Here is a 19,592-nt window from a genome sequence, read left to right as displayed (position 1 = left end):
CGGGGGGGGGGGGGGGGGGGGGGGGGGGGGGGGGGGCGGAACAACAAAACAAAACAAAAAGAGTGTTTAAACTGGGTGTGGTGGTGCAGGTCTATAATCCCAGCACTCTGGGAGGCAGAGGCAAGTGAATCGCTGTCCAGCATGGTCTACAAAGTGAGTCCAGGACAGCCAAGATAACACAGAGAAACCCTGTCTCAAAAAACCAAAACAATGCCGGGCGTGGTGGCGCTTGCCTTTAATCCCAGCACTCGGGAGGCAGAGGCAGGCGGATCGCTGTGAGTTCGAGGCCAGCCTGTCTACAAAGCGAGTCCAGGACAGCCAAAGCTACACAGAGAAACCTTGTCTCGGAAAAAACAAAACAAAACAAAACAAAAAAAACGGAGAGGAGTTTAGTCAGGTATCTTGTCTCACGCCTTTGATCCCAGCACTTGGGAGACAGAGGCAGACAGTTTGAGAGCAGCCTGATCTACATAGTGAGTTCCAGGACAGCCAGGGCTGTACAGAGAGACCCTATCCCCCCTCCCCCCCCCAAAAAAACTTATTTTGTTTCTAGAGACCTAAGAGTTCATCCTGCTAGGGAGACAACATAGCAGCAAGCAGGAGGCATGACGGTGAAGCAGGAAGCCAAGAAATCAGATCTTTAACCACAAGGACGAAGCAGAGAGAACAAACTGGTCTGGCAGCGAGGTGAAGCTTCAAACCATCAAAGTCCGCTCCCAGTGATGCATCTCCATCAGCAAGGCCACAGCTCCCCATCACCTCTCCAAAGAATACTACCAAACTGGGGACCACATGTTCAAAAGTCCGAGTTTATGGGGAACAGCTCTCATTCAGGCAACCACATCATCCCTGGATGTAGCAGCACTCCCAGACCTTGTGGGTACATCTGGGCTTCACAGCTGGGTGTACATCTGGGCTTCACAGCTGGGTGTACATCTGGGCTTCACAGCTGGGTGTACATCTGGGCTTCACAGCTGGGTGTACATCTGGGCTTCACAGCTGGGTGTACATCTGGGCTTCACAGCTGGGTGTACATCTGGGCTTCACAGCTGGGTGTACATCTGGGCTTCACAGCTGGGTGTACATCTGGGCTTCACAGCTGGGTAAGCGGAGTTGAGAGGAGATTGAGGAGAAGTGCCAGGCAATGTCTGAAATTACTGTAGGCGGTCACATTTTTGTTGAAGTCATTGATGAAGTCACATGCCGAGGTATGCCCCACCTGTGAATAACCGTAATCCTCCCTATGCTTGGGGGGGGGGGCAGAAGTATCTGAAGTTCAGGGTCATCTGCATGTACACAGTAGCTGAAGGCTGACCTGGAACAGAGGACACAGTGAACGTCCATCATGGAGGGAAGTCCCGGCACCAAGCAACCAATCACACTGTGTCTGGTGTCCGCAATCAGGAAGTCAAATTCTTGTTTTGTTTTTGTTTTTTGAGACAGGGTTTCTCTGTGTAGCCTTGGCTGTCCTGGACTCGCTTTGTAGACCAGGCTGGCCTTGAACCCACAGAGATCCGCCTGCCTCTGCCTCCTGAATGCTGGGGTTAAAGGTGTGTGCCACCACACCCGGCTGCCAAATTCTTTGTTTTGTTTTTTGTTTTTCATGACAAGGTTTCTCTGTGTAGCTCTGGCTGTCCTAGACTCACTTTATAGACCACACTGGCCTTGAACTCACAGCCTTCCAAGTGCTGGGATTAAATGCAAGCACCACCACCGCCCGGCTCAAATTCTTTCTTTTTGAGGTAGGGTATCATATAGCCCAGGTTGGTCCTCACGATTACTATATAGTGAAGGATGACTTTCACCTTCTGAACCTCCAGCCTCCACCTCCCACCTGGGGTTACAGGTGTGCATCAGTCCACTGGCTCAGAGCACTGGCGTTTAAATGAAATTGGTCTGGATTGGAGTCCTGAGTCCTGGCTCAAGTGTTTCTTTTCTTTTTTTCTGTTTTTGTTTTTGTTTTCCAGGACAGGGTTTCTATGTGTAGTCTTGGCTGTCTTGGAATTTGCTCTGTAGACCAAGCTGGACTCAAACTCAGAGACACCCCCCCGGCCGCCGTTCCCCCCCCCCCCCCGCTTTTGTCTTCTGAATACTGGGAGTAAAGGCACGCACCACACTGCCCAGCTTCTTATGTAATTTTTAACAAGTTTTATCAAAAGGGGTTGGTCAGCTTCCTCATCCTAAAATAGGTATGAAAATAGCTCCTTACTTTGTTTTGCTTTGGTCTTTTGTTTGTTTGTTTCCTAGACAGGGTTTCTCTGTGTAGCCTTGGCTGTCCTAGACTTGCTTTGTAGACCAGGCTGGCCTTGAACTCACAGTGATCCGCCTGGCTCTGCCTCCCAAGTGCTGGGATTAAAGGTGTGCGCCACCACACCTGGCTTGCTTTGGTCTTTTGAAATGTGGCATGACGATGTAGTCCTGGCTGTCTTAGAACTCAATTTGTAAATCAGGCTGGCCTTGAACTTGCTTCTGCCTCCTGCTTACTGGGGTTACAGATTTGAGCCACAGTGATAGGCTTAGCATTAGCTTTATAAAGCCACAGTGCCCAGCTGGATGTGATGGCACGTGCTTGCAATATTAACCGCCAAAGTTTCCCCAACCTCAAGCTGGTGAAATGGCCCATCAGTTTAAAAAGCCTGCCGCACAAGCCTCATGACCTGAGGTTGATTCCCTCATCTTTGGGGTAAGGAACGCACCAAGTTTCCAAAGTTGTCCTCTGAGTGCGCGCGCGCGCACACACACACACACACACACACACACACACACACACGGTGAAAACAGAAAGGAACCAAACAAACCAGAAAGAGAAAGAAAATTAAATGAAACAAGGTATATAAAGCTCTTGGCAGGTGGCTGGCTCCTGGTAAACACTCCATACACGGGGAAATCAGTACATATGCCGTCATGTGATCAGGCACATCTGGGGCTCCAGCAGCCCATGCAGAAGAAACAGATGGAATCTGTCACAGCTAAAGCATTGACATCTTTTCTCTGGGCAGTCTTTCCTCTTTCCTTCTTCTTTCCCGCTTCCTTTTTCAAGCTCAGTTTTGTTGTGCAGCCCTGAGTGGCCTGGGAGTCTCTTCTTAACTACACTGGCTTTGAACTTGCAATGATCTTCTGCCTGATCTGTTTTATTCATTTATTTTGAGACAGGGTCTCACTATGTAGCCTTTGCTGGTCTGGAACTCACAGAGATCTGCCTATGTCTGGCTCTCAAATGCTGGGATTAAAGGTGTGTACCATTACACCTAGATTTAAATTTTTTTTTCTTTTTTTGGTTTTTCGAGACAGGGTCTCTCTGTGTTAGCCTTCAGTCACTTTGTAGACCAGGCTGGCCTTGAACTCTCAGCGATCTGCCTGCCTCTGCCTCCCCCGAGTGCTGGGATTAAAGGCGTGCCCCACCACTGCCCGCCTTCAGCACCAAACTTTCAGGTAGGAGACTTAACACACAAACACGCATGTACAAGCACACAAGACCGTGCCGGAGCACACAAAGTGGTTTTATTGCTGGCCTGGCCTGTACACGAACCAAAACCCAAATCTTTTATCCAGAGACTGGAAGTTTGAGCACAGACTTTCTGGTTTCTCTTCCCTGTCCTGTGCTTCGTCCTGCCTAGAGCCATTGTAGCATCTGCAAGGATGTCACCACGCCAGCTAGCTTGTTCTGTGCCATCTACATTTCCAACAGGAGGTCTCAGGAGTACATTTCCTTTTAAAAAACTCCAGGCCTCTGTGCCTGGGCCACTTCTCTACTTCCCAAAACGTTGTGAGAGCCAAACGACAAGTTACGAACCAAGTGCTTTTGAAGATTAAGCTCCTTGGTTTGCAAAGTACTGGAGTACCGGAGTACCGTGGGAGCACTGAGAGGGTGGGTGCATGTCTAAAGGCCTGGTTCTGATCTTGGCAGAGCTGATACTTGGCTAAAGGGCTAGCATTTTCGAGATGTGCCTCCCTAGATCGGCGACTCAGAGCCTGTAGGAGAAATCAGAGAGGGGAGAAAGATCCAGTGTCCAGGATGGTCTTCCTCTGCACCTAAGGGCGGCTGGGTTGCCCAGGGGTCCAGGAACCAAGCCACGCTGGGACGGAGCAAGCCCTAAAAGCCGCAGGAGAGAGGGCGCTGTGGCTCTAGCAAGAGCAGGAGGCGGGGTCTCACAGGGGCCTTTAGAGACACGTGCGGTTGTTTCCGTGTCTGGGCGATCACATGACCGGCATCAGCTGACCCGTCACGGTGGAGCACAGCGCTGGCGCTCCGGGCTCCCCGCCCCGCTGCACCCCAGAGCACAGGACCCTGCGGAGGGGTAAGAGCACCCTCAGGTCTCCTCTCCTTTGTTGCTGGTTCGCCCAGTCACCTGCACTCCATCCCCCGCTCCTCGCCCATCCCAATCTTTCCGGCCTGGCACCCCGGAAGCCGCTGCGAGGAGGGCTGTGGCCAGGCTCAGCCTCGCGCTGCCCTCAGGCGGCCAGGACTAGATGGCCCAGGGGAGCAGAAGCCAGAAAGTGGTTCTTACAGCAGGCACCGAGGGCTGGTCCCCATCTTCAGGACCTGACATGGAGGAGCTGCTCCGGGCCGTGGAGAGAGATCTGAACATCGATGCCCGGCAGCTGGCCCCGGCGCCGGGGGGCACCCACGTGGTGGCCCTAGTGCCTGCGCGTTGGCTGGCTAGTCTCCGCGAGCGCCGGCTGGGACCCTGTCCCCGCGCCGACGGCCTGGGGGAAGCGGAAGTGAGGACTCTACTGCAACGCTCGGTACAGAGGCTGCCCCCGGGCTGGACGAGAGTGGAGGTGCACGGGCTGCGCAAACGGAGACTGTCTTACCCTCTGGGTGGAGTCTTGCCCTTTGAGGAGGGGTCCTGTAGCCCCGAGACTCTCACTCGTTTCATGCAGGAGGTGGCTGCCCAGAATTACCGGAACCTGTGGCGCCATGCATACCACACTTACGGGCAACCCTATAGCCATAGCAGCGCCCCTTCAGCTGTACCTGCCCTAGACTCTATAAAACAGGCTCTACAGAGGGTCTATGGATGCGCCTTCCTTCCAGTGGGTGAATCCATTGTCAGAGATGGGCCCTGCTCCTCTCGGGGCAGCCCTGCCTGCCCCAGCCTTTTGCGAGCTGAGGCCTTGCTCGAGTCGCGGGAAATGTTATATGTGGTCCACCCGTATGTGCAGTTCTCCCTGCACGATGTAGTTACCTTCAGCCCCGCCAAGCTGACCAACAGCCAAGCCAAGGTGCTCTTCGTTCTCTTCCGTGTCCTGAGGGCCATGGATGCCTGTCATCGCCAGGGGCTGGCCTGCGGGGCCCTGTCTTTGCACCACATTGCTGTGGACGAGAAGCTTTGCAGTGAGCTCCGGCTGGACCTGAGTGCTTATGAGATGCCTTCTGAGGATGAGACCTTTCAGGACGTCTCCTCCGTAGAAGAAAACGGGACAGACGTGAAGGCTGGAAAAGAGGAAGCAGGAAGACCCAAGTGCCCCACCTGCCACAAGGAACTTAGGGGCCTCGTGCTAGACTGGGTCCACGGCCGAATCAGCAACTTCCACTACCTCATGCAGCTGAATCGCTTGGCAGGTCGGCGGCAGGGGGATCCCAACTATCACCCAGTGTTGCCTTGGGTGGTGGACTTCACTACGCCCTATGGGCGCTTTCGAGACCTTCGCAAATCCAAGTTCCGACTCAACAAAGGAGACAAGCAGTTGGACTTCACCTACGAGATGACACGGCAGGCGTTTGTAGCGGGTGGTGCGGGAGGAAGTGGCGAGCCGCCTCACGTTCCGCACCACATCTCTGACGTGCTCTCCGACATCACGTACTATGTATACAAGGCTCGACGCACACCCCGCTCGGTGCTCTGTGGGCATGTCCGAGCACAGTGGGAGCCCCACGAGTACCCTGCCACCATGGAGCGCATGCAGACCTGGACACCTGACGAGTGTATCCCCGAGTTCTACACAGACCCCTCCATCTTTTGCTCTATCCACCCTGACATGCCTGACCTGGATGTGCCAGCCTGGTGCAGTTCTAACCAGGAGTTTGTGACCGCCCACAGGGCGCTGCTGGAGAGCTGGGAGGTGTCCCAAGACCTGCATCACTGGATTGACCTTACTTTCGGCTACAAACTCCAAGGCAAAGAGGCTGTGAAAGAAAAGAATGTGTGCCTGCACCTGGTGGATGCCCACACCCACCTGACCAGCTACGGTGTGGTGCAGCTCTTTGATCAGCCACACCCTCAGCGTCTGGCCGGGCCTCCTGCCCTGGCCCCAGAGCCTCCTCTCATCCCCAGGCTATTGGTGCAGCCTATTCAGGAGGCCACAGGCCAGGAGGACGTTTCAGGGCCGCTTCCGAATGGCGCGGGCAGGCTTGTTTTAGAGGCCACTCCGTGCGAGACTGGCTGGACCAGAGACAGGCCCGTGACAGGGGAAGATGACTTAGAACAGGCTACGGAAGCTCTGGACTCCATCTCCCTTCCTGGGAAAGCAGGTGACCAGCTGGGCTCTTCCTCCAGCCAAGCCTCGCCCAGCCTGCTATCCTTTTCAGCAACTCCAGGCTCTCGGCCAGGCCGCAGGAGCAAAGCGGCTGGGTCGGACCCTGGGGAGGGCGACGAGGGGAAGATTGTTCTCCCTGAGGGCTTTAGTCCCATCCAAGCCTTGGAGGAGCTGGAGAAGATGGGTAACTTCCTGGCCAAAGGCCTAGGGAGCCAGTTGGAGGTACCTGAACAGCTTCAGGTCCAGCCACCTGTGCACCTGCAGAGTCTCTTCCATCGTGACATGCAGGTGCTGGGTGTCCTGTTGGCTGAGATGGTGTTTGCCACCAAGGTCCGGACACTGCAGCCCGATGCACCTTTGTGGGCACGCTTTGAGGCCGTTCGGGGTCTCTGCATACGCCACCCCAAGGACATCCCTGTGTCTTTGCAGCCTGTGCTGGACACGCTTCTGCAGCTGAGTGCACCCAACAGTCCCGTGGCGAAAAAGGGCAAGCTAGACCCGCTGTTTGAGTACAGGCCTGTTTCCCAGGGATTGCCCCCACCCAGCCCAGCCCAGCTCCTCAGCCCCTTCAGCGCCGTGGTCCCCTTCCCCCCCTACTTCCCAGCTCTGCACAAGTTCATTCGCGTGTACCAGGCCAGGCGTGTGGAGGATGAGGCCCAGGGGCGGGAGCTGGTGTTTGCTCTGTGGCAGCAGCTGGGTGCAGTGCTAAATGACATCACTCCTGAGGGATTGGAGATCCTGCTACCCTTCGTGCTGTCACTCATGTCTGAGGAGCACACAGCTGTGTACACAGCCTGGTACCTGTTTGAACCTGTTGCCAAGGCCCTGGGCCCCAAAAATGCCAATAAGTACCTCCTGAAGCCTCTCATTGGTGCCTATGAGAGCCCCTGGCGGCTGCATGGCCGCTTCTACTTGTACACCGACTGTTTTGTGGCCCAGCTGGTGGTGCGGCTGGGCTTGCAGGCTTTCCTCATCCACCTGCTGCCCCACGTCCTGCAGGTGCTGGCTGGGGTGGAGGCCGCCCAGGAGGAGAGCAGAGGCCTGGTTGGGACCACTGAGGATGAGGAAAGCGAGCTCCCAAGGTCCGGCCCTGGCTCCTGTGCCTTTGGGGAGGACATTCAGATCGATGGGGAGCCTGCTGCATCTTCAGGACTGGGGCTCCCAGACTACAGGTCAGGGGTCAGCTTCCATGACCAGGCCGACCTGCCGGACACAGAGGACTTCCAAGCCGGACTCTATGTGGCTGAATCTCCACAGCCCCAGGAGGCTGAGGCCGTGAGCCTGGGCCAGCTGAGTGACAAGAGCAGCACTAGTGAGACCTCACAGGGCGAGGAGCGGTGTGGGGATGATGGGGGTGCCCCTGTGGACAAGAACAGCCTGAAGTCAGGTGACAGCAGCCAGGACTTGAAGCAAAGCGAGGGCTCTGAGGACGAGGAAGAGGAGGAGGAGGAAGGCTGTGTGGTGTTGGAGGAGGAGGAGGAGGAGGAACAGGAGGAAGTCACAGGAGCATCTGAGCTCGCTCTGTCTGACACAATGCTGTCCATGGAGACGGTTGTGGGCCCTGGTGATGGGAGAGACAGAGGAGAGGAAGAGGAGCCCCTGACAGAGCAGACGGAAGGCAAAGAACAGAAGATTCTCCTTGGTGAGTCCTTGAGCCTAGGAGACATTGGTCTGCCATTTTTCCTTCAGCGTTTCCTGTCCTGAGCATAAGGCACAGAGCTCACATCCCTGCATGGTGGTCTGAAAGTGCCGTGTATTAGTGCTGTGTGTGAGTAGAAAGCGGACTTAGATTTAGCTCTCAGGAGTCAGAGAAGGCACCTTTAAAGGGGACATCTCGGGGCCGGGCATGGTAGTGCATGCCTTTAATCCCACCACTGGGGAGGCAGAGACAGGTGGATAGATCTCTGTGAGTTCGAGGCCAGTCTACAAAGTGAGTCCAGGACAACCAGGACTGTTAATACAGAGAAACCTTGTCTCAAAAAGATTTAAAAAAAAAAAAAAAAAAACCCAAAAAAATTAAAAAAGGGACGTCATGGGCTGAGGGTGGAGGTGAGTGGTAGAGCACTTGCTAGTATGTGTGAGGAGGCCCTGCATGTCTTATCTCTAGCACCAGAAAAAAAGTCAGAAATAAAAGTAAGTGATGGTTGAGGTGTAAATGGAGCAGCCAAACAGGCGTGACGTGGGAAGAATGTTCCAGACAGAAGGGACAGCTTGTGTGTAAGTCTCAGGCTCTCATGGTTCCATGCAAGAGGCAGTGAAAGACTAAAATGGTTTACTTAAGAGAAGTCACAGGGGTGGTAGCCAGGGGCAAGCCTGTATTCGGGAACTTGGGAACACGGTTGAAAGGATGGCCTTCCTGCAGGACCCACCCACTGTGGATCATTGACTAGGAGCCTCTACCATGGCTAAGTGCATGGGCCCAGGGTGGCCAGGCTCCCCACAGCCAGAGTTGGCTGGGCAGGGTGGGGCGCGGTGTATCAGGTCAGGTAGAAGGGGTGAGTTATCTGATGAGCTCACGGCCTGCTCCTGCCCTACAGATACAGCCTGCAAGATGGTCCGCTGGCTGTCTGCCAAGCTGGGCCCCACAGTGGCCTCTCGCTATGTGGCCCGGAACCTGCTGCGCCTGCTGACATCTTGTTATATTGGTAAGGCCTCTGTTTAGTGCTGGAGACGGAGTTCCCCCCCGCCCCACCCCCCAGGCTTCTGCTCCTTAGTCTTCTCTAGAGGCAGGTTCTGGGTCTTAGCCTGTTGGCTCCATTTCTTGGCTTGGGAAGTGGGGGAGGGGCCCAGTTTAGAATTGCCTAGAAGCTGCCCCACGGTCTTGGAAAGCCGACTTCCCTCCTGCCCTCCACTAGCATCTCAAGGCTGCTGGCCCTTCCTTGGCAGGGCCCACTCGGCAGCAGTTCACGGTCAGCAGTGATGACAGCCCCCCACTGAGTGCCGGCAACATCTACCAGAAGAGGCCAGTACTAGGTGACATAGTGTCGGGCCCTGTGCTCAGCTGTCTCCTCCACATCGCCCACCTATACGGAGAGCCTGTTCTCACCTACCAGTACCTGCCCTATATCAGCTACCTGGTCAGTCACTGGCTTAGCAGGGCCCAGGGTGGGGAGGTTGTGAAGGATCCAAGGACTGGCCCCAAACCTCTAGGGGGTTCCAGGACATCTGTGGGGTGGCTTGGCCCTCATCTGTTCTATGGCTCCAGGTGGCCCCAGGGAGCAACTCAGGCCCCAGCCGACTGAACAGCCGCAAGGAGGCCGGGCTGCTGGCGGCAGTGACGCTGACTCAGAAGATCATTGTGTACCTCTCAGACACCACCCTCATGGACATCCTGCCCCGCATCAGCCACGAGGTTTTGTTGCCTGTGCTCAGCTTCCTCACCTCCCTTGTCACAGGGTAGGCCCCTGCTCCATGCCAGAACCACCTGGCTGAGGGTCCCCCAGGAGGGGGTGGGAAGCCTGGGAAAGGACATAATAGTGGCCTGGGTGTCCGGAGTCACGTGGGTCCAATGCTGGGTGTGGTGGCACAGGCCTTTAATTCCAGCACCCAGCGGAGGGGGATTTTCTGTGAGTTTTAGGCTAGCCTGGTCTACATAGAGAGCTTCGGGCTAGCTAAGGCTACATAGTGAGGCTCTTGTCTTAAAAGAAGGAAAGTCCTGATTCTGGCTTGTGGTGTAGCTTGGTGATAGGCCTCTTTCCCATCATGCAGGTGGTGCTACGTTTAAGCTCTAGCACCTCAGAAAAACAAAAATACAGGTTGGAAAGAATGGCTTGGGGCTTAGGAGCACTGGCTGCTCTTCTGGAGGATCCGGGTTAGATTCCCAGCATCCACATGGTAGCTCACAACCATCTGTCACTCCAGCTCTAGGGAACCTGCCACCCTCTTCTGGTCTGTGTGGTCACTGCATGCATGTGCACAGACATATGTGCAGGCAAAGCACTCATACACATAAATTTTTTTTAAAAGGTCATGTTCTGTCTTACCTGCAACCCTGACTAAGCCTCGCTGTTTTCTGTTTGTTTATTTGTTTTTCGAGACAGGGTTTTTCTGTGTAGCTTTGACTATCCTGGACTTGCTTTGTAGACCAGGCTGGCCTCGAACTCACATCAATCCGCCTGCCTCTACCTCCCAAGTGCTGGGACTAAAGGCGTGCGCCACCACTGCCCAGCCCACGCTGTTTTCTGTGTCTCCATTTCCTCAGCTGGTTTGGACTGACCAGCCTGACAACTCGTTTTATTTGAAGTTCCTGGTAGACTTGGTCAAGTCCCTCAGGGAAGAGCTTGGAACTCATCGCTCTGTTCCTAGGTTCCCGAGTGGGGCCCAGGCCCGGACTGTCCTGTGTGTGAAGACCATTAGTCTCATCGCCCTCATCTGCTTACGCATTGGGCAGGAGATGGTCCAGCAGCACTTGAGTGAGCCGGTGGCCACCTTTTTTCAAGTCTTCTCCCATCTGCACGAGCTTCGGCAGCGGGTAGGTCATGTGTCTGGGCTGGGCAGGCCGGCTGGCCATGGCTGAGGGCCTGCTGACTGCCTGGGCTCCTGCCTGCAGGATCTGCAGCTGGATGATCCCAAGGGCTGTACAGAGGGCCAACTGCCGGAGGCGACCTTCTCTGATGGACAGCGACGGCCAGTGGACCCCACCCTGCTGGAAGAGCTGCAGAAGGTGTTCACCATGGAAATGGCGTACACCATCTACGTGCCCTTCTCCTGCCTCTTGGGTATTGCCCATCACGTTCCTTTGCACAGAGTTGCTGACTATGTCTCTCCCCTGCGTGGGCCCCAATGCTTTCCCCTCTAGAGACAGCAGTGCATTTATTAATTTTATTTTTTATTTATTTTCATTTTTTAATGTTTTATTTAATTTTAATTTATGTGTGTTGGTGTGAGGGTGTCAGATCTTGGAGTTACAGACAGTTGTGAGCTGCCATGTGGGTGCTGGGAATTGAACCCGGGTCCTTTGGAAGAGCAGGCAGTACTCTTAACCACTGAGCCATCTCTCCAGCTCCTTATTTTTTATTTTTGAGACAGGTTTCTCTGTGTAGCCTTGGCTGTCCTGGACTCACTTTGTAGACCAGGCTGGCCTTGAACTCACAGAGATCCACCTGTCTCTTGCCTCCCTGGATGCTGGGATTACAGGCATGCGCCACCACGCCCAGCTGGTCGTGGATTTTTGTTTGTTTTTGCTTTTCGAGACAGGGTTTCTCTGTGTAGCCTTAACTCTCCTGGACTTGCTTTGTAGACCAGACTGGCCTCGAATTCACAGCAGTCCACCTGCCTCTGCCTCCTGAATGCTGGGATTAAAGGTGTGAGCCACCAGGCCCGGCTTCTAACCGTGGATTTTAATTAAGCACAGTAGTTTTAGGATCAGAGCAAACAGACTTGGCCCCAGGCCCCCAGTTTCCATGGTGATTATCTTAGGATTTCTATTGGACATCATGATAGAACATTATGACCAAATGCAACTTGGGGAGGAAGGGGCTTACTTCTTCTTAGGACTCTCAGGTCACGTGCAGTCACTGAGGGAAGTCAGGACAGGAACTCTAGTGGACGGCACGGAGGAACACTGGCTTGTTCCTTGAGGTTTGCTCAGTCTGGTTTCTTAAACAACTCCACACCACCTGCCCCAGGGGTGGTACCACCCTACTGTGAGTTGGGCCCTCCTGCCTCAGTTGTTAATCAAGAAAATACCCCCACAGGCCAGTCTGGTGGGGGCATTTTCCCAAATGACTGTAGCTGCTGCCAGACTGACAAAACAAACAAACAAGCAAACAAACAAACAAACCTAACCAGGACAGTGATGTAGAAAGAGATCTGAACGTTTTCCAGTCTCAGGAGTTGGCCATACAGGTCTGAGGAATGGAACGTAGGAGAATATGGTGGTCTCCTCCCAAAGCTATGTACAGAGGAATGGTAGCTTCCCTCGAGGGATGGGTGATGGACTGGGCTTCTCTCTGACAGGATAAGGAGCCCTGTGGTTGGGTGTGTCATGCTCTGGCAGAATTCCAAGCTCCAAGAGGCGGGACACGTCTGTCTTAGCCATCATTCTGTGTCCGTTGCCAGCATGGTGCCTGGCATATGTGTGTGGCTCTATAGAGGCAACACTCATGTCTCCGTATTGATAAAGGAAACTTTTTCAGGGAGGAAATTGAGTCTTAAAGACAGGACTACATTACCCAGAGTTGCCCAAGGCCTCTTACCTTGCCTTGGCCTCTGTGGTTCCTGAGCCCTGGATAGATAGGTGGTGGTAGCAGCTACCTGCCATCTTTCCTGATCATAGGACCTTTCCTACCTCCCTGTGCAGGTGACATCATCCGGAAAATCATCCCCAACCACGAGTTGGTGGGGGAGCTGGCAGGGCTGTACCTGGAAAGCATGGGTCCAAGCACTCGCAAACCAGCCAGCGTGGAGCCCAGCACGCCCAGTGCCGCCGGCCCTGAGTGGGACCCTCAGAGCGGAAGCTGTCTCAAGGACGATGGGCACTCGGGGACCTTTGGGAGTGTCCTAGTTGGAAATCGCATCCAGATCCCTGACTCTCAGCCCGAGAGTCCTGGGCCACTGGGCTCCATCTCTGGTGTGGGTGGTGGGGGCCTCAGCAGCAGGAGCGAAGACAATGCCCTGAGGCGAGAGCTGCCCCGGAGTGCCCATGGGCTGAGTGGGAACTGGCTGGCATACTGGCAATACGAGATTGGTGTGAGCCAGCAGGATGCCCACTTCCACTTCCACCAGATCCGCCTGCAGAGTTTTCCAGGCCACACGGGGGCTGTCAAATGTGTGGCCGCCCTGAGCAGTGAGGATTTCTTTCTGAGTGGCAGCAAGGACCGTACCGTGCGCCTCTGGCCACTGTACAATTACGGGGACGGGACCAGTGAGACAGCCCCCCGCCTCATCTATACCCAGCACCGCAAGAGTGTCTTCTACGTGGGTCAGCTCGAGGCCCCGCAGTATGTGGTGAGCTGTGATGGGGCGGTGCACGTCTGGGACCCCTTCACAGGTGAGCGGGCCCAGGTGAGCCCTGTTCTGTGTCTGCTTTACTGTGCCCTAGCCAGGCCAGTGGGAGCGGGAAGCGTGCAATGACATGTTTTGAAAGGGAAGATGCAGTGAGGCGGGACAGAAAAGCAGTTAGGGCTTAGAATCTGTGGGGCCTGAGTTTGAATCCCCTCCCCCAGCTTTCCGGCAAGCCGCTCTGTTGCTGGAAGCATGTGCTTTCTAGTCTGTAAGTGAAAATCAACACTGGTTTAGAAGGTTCTGCGTGCAGGGCTTTGGCTTCCTGTGCAGCGTCACTTGTCATCATTGTGAAGAAAGAGATGAATGGATAGGGGAAAGGAATAGAGTAGGGTCAGGGCAGGTGGGGTGGGGGTAGGAGGGGGGTGGGGGTGGGTGAGGGGTAGGAGGGGGGGGGGTGGGGTGGGGGGTAGGAGGGGGTTGGGGGGGGTGAGGGGGTAGGGTGGGGGTGGGTGAGGGGTAGGAGGGGGGGGGGGGTGGGTGAGGGGTAGGAGGGGGGTGGGGGTGGGTGAGGGGTAGGAGGGGGGTGGGGGTGGGTGAGGGGTAGGAGGGGGGTGGGGGTGGGGTGGGGTAGGAGGGGGGTGGGGGGGGGGTGGGGGTAGGAGGGGGTGGGGGTGGGTGAGGGGTAGGGTGGGGGTAGGAGGGGGGTGGGGGTGGGTGAGGGGTAGGAGGGGGGTGGGGGTGGGTGAGGGGTAGGAGGGGGTTGGGGGTGGGTGGGGGTAGGAGGGGGGTGGGGGTGGGGTAGGGGTAGGAGGGGGTAGGGGTGGGGTGGGGGGGTAGGAGGGGGTTGGGGGTGGGTGAGGGGTAGGGTGGGGGTAGGAGGGGGGGGGGTGGGGGGTGGGTGAGGGGTAGGGTGGGGGTGGGTGAGGGGTAGGAGGGGGGGTAGGGCAGCAGCTACCTAGAGCATGCTCTATGAAGAGAGCGGGTTGTTTTGGAGGTGGGTCCTTGCCTTGGCTGTGGAAACAGGAAGATGAGGAAGCCTCGGAGTTGCATTTTCTGAGGGTCACTAGGGTATAGGATGCAGGCAGAGGCTTGAAGTAGCCAGGGTTCTTTGATAGCCACTAGGTCCCCAAATGCACTGTGTCCTTTTTCAGGGAAGACCCTTCGCACAGTAGATCCCTCAGACAGCCGGGTGCCCCTGACCGCTGTGGCTGTCATGCCTGCTCCCCATACCAGCATTACCATGGCCAGCTCTGACTCCACCCTGCGCTTTGTGGACTGCAGGAAGCCTGGCTTGCAGGTCAGGAGGTGTGCAGTTCCCTGTGCTGCTGTGGGTTGGTCACTAGGCACCTGTCAAGGAAGAAACTCAGAGTAGCAGCCCTGTGGGTGGAGCTCTGGGATGGACTAGAGGCCTGGGGGTTTTCCCTTCCGTGGGTGGGGTGGGAGGGTCAGGCTTTCTGGCCTTGTGGGCTTGAATAGGATGGACTGCAGGGGGGTGGGGGTTGGTGAAGGCTGGCCCTTGAGCACAGTCTCCCTCTGCCTACAGCATGAGTTCCGGCTGGGTGGAGGGCTGAACCCTGGGCTTGTTCGCTCCTTGGCAGTCAGCCCCAGCGGCCGTAGTGTCGTGGCTGGCTTCTCCTCTGGCTTCATGGTGCTCCTGGACACCCGCACAGGCCTGGTTCTACGAGGCTGGCCAGCCCATGAAGGCGACATTCTACAGATCAAGGTGACTGCCCTAGAGCCCATCCCTTCACTTCTGCTTAGGGTCTGGCCTGAGCGAGGACAGGTCCATGCTCCTCGGGGAAGGTGACCCTCTTAGGCCCGCTCAGGAACCAGCTGCATAGAAGGCTGGCTAGGGGCGGGAACCAGGCCTAGAACTGACCCTGCTGCTCCATAGAGATGTTCTAATGAGTAACCCTTGTCCATATTTGTCTTGCTTGGAGGATCAGGGGTCGCGGCCTGTCCGTGACCCAGTTCAGGTTAAATAAAGCTCAACCTGGAGGCTGTTTACTGCCTGGAGACCCCTGAGCAGAGTCCATGCCCGCTGCTGGGCTGTCCTGATGGGGGCAGGAACAGGCCCAGGCGTGGGTGTCATGTTCCTGCCTTCTGTGTTCAATCACAGGCCTCAGGGACCGCCCAGCAAGTTCTAGGAAGGGAGTAATAGGGCTGCTTGTGGGAGGGTTTCTTCCAGCCGCTGGACTCCCCTCCCCAGCCCAGATGGAGGCTACAGACAAGGACGTGCTCTGCTGTTCCTAGGGAAAGCCGGCAGCCCCCAGCTTTGCCCAGGGCCCCCAGAGGCCCTAAGTTGCAAGTGTCCCTTCTAAGTTCCAACATCTAAGGAAGTATCAGGATGGCTCTGGGGTTATCCTGGGTGTCTGTCCCTGTTCTCTTGGGGGCATCTCTGAGCCTGTTTTTCCCATGGAAGATGAGGATGGTGCCAGGCGCTCTTTCAGGTGCCTGAATTCGGGTCTTAGTATCTGCACTGGGTGGGCAGCTCAGAACTGTCTGTAACTCCAGCTCCAGAGGATTCAACACCCTTTATGTCCTCTGTGGCACCTGCCCTCATGTGGGGTGTGCGCTCACACACAAACACACACACACACTCCTGTGGGCACCTGCCCTCATGTGGGGTGTGTACTCACACACATACACACACACACATACACACACACACTCCTGTGGGCACCTGCTCTCATGTGGGGTGTGCGCTCACACACATACACACACACACACACCCCTCTGTGGGCACCTACCCTCATGTGGGGTGTGCGCTCACACATGCACACACACGCACACGCACACACCCCTGTGGGCACCTGCCCTCATGTGGGGTGTGCGCTCAAATACACACACACACACACAAACCTCTGTGGGCACCTACCTTCATGTGGGGTGTGTGCTCACACGCACGCACGTGCGCGCACACACGCACGCACAAACATGAATAAAAATAAATGTTAAAAGAGGACAGTGGCACCACGTACCTCACATGCTGTTAGGAAGCTTAAATGTGGCAATGCCTGCACAGATTCTGTTGGATTTTCTTTTAGGCTTATTTTTATTATTTTATGTGTATGAGCATCTTGCCTTCTTGTGTTTCGAGGAGGTGGTGAGCCTCCATGTGAGTGCTAGGAGTTAAACTCAAGTCCTTTGCAACAACAGCAGGTGCTCTTGACCACTGAGCCAACTTCAGCCTTGTTTTTTTTTTTTTTTTTTGTTAAATCCTTAAAAGATTGGGTCAGAAGCCGGGCGTGGTGGCTCACGCCTTTAATCCCAGCACTCGGGAGGCAGAGGCAGGCGGATCGCTGTGAGTTCAAGGCCAGCCTGGTCTACAAAGCGAGTCCAGGACAGCCAAGGCTACACAGAGAAACCCTGTCTCGAAAAACCAAAAAAAAAAAAAAAAAAAAAAAAAAAAAAAGATTGGGTCAGGCATGGTTGTGCACACCTCTAGTCACAGCACACTCTAATCCCAGAGGCAGGTGATCTCTGTGAGTTCAAGGCCAGCCTGGTCTACAGAGTGAGTTCCAAGACAGCCAGGGCTGTTAACACAGAGGGACCCTGTCTCAAAAAACAACAAAACAAAACAAAATGTTTAAAAGATTTACTATTTTTTTATATATATATGTATTTTTGAGGTAGGATCTCTCTATATAGCCCTGGCTGCCCTGGAACTAATTATGTAGATAGACTAAGCTGGCCTCAAATTCAGAGATCCTCCTGCCTCTGTCTCCTAAGTACTGGGATTAAACTTGTACACCACCACGGCCAGCTATTTTATTTATAAATATGAGTGTTTTGCCTGCCTGTGTGTATGTGTGCTAGCTCCCTGCAGTGCTAGCAGAGGTAAAAGTAAATGCAGATTCCCTGGAACTGGAGTTATGGATGGTTGGGAGCCGCCATGTGGGTGCTGGGAATCGAACCTGCTCGTTTACAAGAGTTACAAATACTCCTGTTTGTTTTTTCGAGACAGGGTTTCTCTGTGTATCCCCAGCTGTCCTGGAACTTGCTCTGTAGACCAGGCTATCCTCAAACTCAGAGATCCACCTGCCTTTGCCTCCTGGGTGCTATGATTAAAGGTATGCGCCACCACTGCCTGGCTAGAGTCTGATCTTAGGTGGCAGTAATGGTTGCAGGTTTTTTGTTTGGTTTTCTTTTGTGTTTTGGTTTGGTTTGGTTGGTTGGTTGGTTTTATTTGTGTTTTGAGACAAGGTCTTACTCTGAACCTCTAGGTGGCCTGGAGCTTGTTATGTAGATCAGGCTGGCTTCAAATTTGTTTTCTGAGTGCTGGATTTATGGGTTTAGGCCATCTTGCCCAGTCAGTAATGGTTATATTAATAATAGTATATTTAATTTTTCTTTGGCTGGCTTGGAAATCTCTGTGTAGACGGGGTACCCAAGCCCCACCTAAGCTGTCTCCCACCCTCCCCGCTCTTTGCAGGCCGCGGAGGGCAGCGTGCTAGTCAGTTCCTCTTCTGACCATTCCTTGACTGTGTGGAAGGAGCTAGAACAGAAGCCCACACACCACTACAAGTCAGCGTCTGATCCGATCCACACCTTCGATGTGTATGGCAGCGAGGTGGTCACTGGCACCGTGGCCAACAAGATCGGCGTCTGTTCTCTGCTTGAGCCACCCTCTCAGGCTACCACAAAGCTCAGTTCCGAGAACTTCCGTGGCACGCTCACTAGTCTGGCCTTGCTGCCCACAAAACGTCACCTCCTGCTAGGCTCGGACAACGGCATCATCCGCCTCCTGGCGTAGGCCCAGGCAGGAGTGAGACGACACCTGTCAGGCCCAGCTCCTCATCTTTGATCTCTCAGCAGCTTCCTCTAGGCAAGCCCCAGGCTCTGGATACCCACATGGCCTCCGTCTGGGATCACCCAGCTCCCGAATCCCCAAAGCCATGAAGCGGCTTCGTTTATGAAACCCAGGAGATACTGGTCCTAACCAGCAAGCTGGGGAACAGGAAAAGCACTTTGGTCCTCATTGCCCCCAGCCCTGCCTTCTGGATTCACACGGGCACAGGGAAGCTCCAGGAAATGGGCCTTTGCTCAGCCAGTGTCTTCTAGCCCAGCTGTCCCTAGCTCTGTCTCCCAAGGATAGGAAAACTGCACCTACCCAGGGTATTGACGGTACCTGGACTCCCGCTTCATAGGACCCAGGCATTTAAGGGCTTGGTCTGGGATTTCAGTATCCGCTAAGCCAGGCCTTCTTCCCAGTTTGGGACCAGAAAACGGACGAAAGGGGAAGTAGGGCCAGGGGAAGAAGATAGATGGGCCCAGCTGGTCCAGGAATGAATCCATGCCTTGCCTTGGTACCCCTAACCACAGTGTTTGTGCCTTGAGCCGGGGAGGCAGCCCTCGGGACCAGTAGCCCTAGGGAGAAGGGGCAGCAGGCATCATTGCTGCATCTCAGGTTCCTCCCAGGGGATGAGAAGACCCTGGCATCTCTCAAGTCCCCATTTGGAGCAGAGAAGAGGTCTGAGATGTGGCCCCTGTTGCCTCCTCACTATTTACGATCCATGTTAATATGATCAATAAATTCTTTGGAAGAGCCATGGAGCTGAGTGAGGCCGTGTTGTGTTTCGTTTTGCCTAGGCTGGGCTCAGGCAGTTCTGCCTCATCCTTCCAAGGAGCTCGGGTACTGGGATGTGTCACCATGTCTGGCTTATGTCTTGTCTTTGTTTTTGTGAGATGGATTCACATAGCTTAGGCTGGTCTTGATCTTTGGTGACCCTCCTGCCCAAAGCAGAGTTCTGGCCTTCTAGGCATAAGCCACTAGGCCCAACATTTATTTATTTGTTTATTTTTTGGTTTTTCCAGACAGGGTTTCTCTATTTAGCCTTGGCTGTCCTAGACTCACTTTGTAGACCAGGCTGGCCTCGAACTGACAGAGATCCACCTACCTCTGTATCCCGAGTGCTGGGATTAAAGGTGTGCGCCACCACCCCCCGGCCCAAATTTTATTTATTTATCTTTTTATTTATTTACTTTTGGGTTTTTTTTTTTTTTTCGAGACAGGGTTTCTCTGTGTAGCCTTGGCCATCCTGGACTCACTTTGTAGACCAGGCTGACCTCGAACTCACAGAGATCTGCCTGCCTCTGCCTCCCGAGTGCTGGGATTAAAGGCGTGTGCCACCACGCCCGGCCCTATTTATTTATTTATTTATTTA

General features: G+C 54.7%; 1 protein-coding gene across 1 annotated transcript; it reads left to right on the top strand.

Annotated features, from left to right (window-relative positions):
* The first annotated feature begins 4,194 nt into the window (after positions 1 to 4,194).
* Positions 4,195 to 18,199, top strand: Wdr81 (WD repeat domain 81). Its single transcript, XM_051157959.1, has 10 exons — positions 4,195 to 8,122; positions 9,018 to 9,125; positions 9,367 to 9,557; positions 9,686 to 9,876; positions 10,786 to 10,951; positions 11,030 to 11,198; positions 12,782 to 13,471; positions 14,577 to 14,722; positions 14,969 to 15,148; positions 17,861 to 18,199. The coding sequence occupies exons 1-10, from the start codon at positions 4,471 to 4,473 to the stop codon at positions 18,179 to 18,181; spliced, it is 5,814 nt and encodes a 1,937-aa protein (XP_051013916.1). The 5' UTR covers positions 4,195 to 4,470; the 3' UTR covers positions 18,182 to 18,199.
* Positions 18,200 to 19,592: the final 1,393 nt, after the last annotated feature.

This window comes from Acomys russatus, chromosome 16 (assembly GCF_903995435.1).
Source record: "Acomys russatus chromosome 16, mAcoRus1.1, whole genome shotgun sequence".
Classification (NCBI taxonomy): domain Eukaryota; kingdom Metazoa; phylum Chordata; class Mammalia; order Rodentia; family Muridae; genus Acomys; species Acomys russatus.
Note: the sequence above shows the minus strand (reverse complement) of the source record. Positions and strands in the feature narration are given on the sequence as shown.

Coding starts and splice junctions, on each gene's coding strand:
- Wdr81 (XM_051157959.1), top strand. CDS start 4,471: ATGGCCCAGGGGAGCAGAAGCCAGAAAGTGGTTCTTACAGCAGGCACC. Junction 9,558..9,685: donor TGCCCTATATCAGCTACCTG/GTCAGTCACTGG, acceptor CTATGGCTCCAG/GTGGCCCCAGGGAGCAACTC. Junction 9,877..10,785: donor CTCACCTCCCTTGTCACAGG/GTAGGCCCCTGC, acceptor CTCTGTTCCTAG/GTTCCCGAGTGGGGCCCAGG.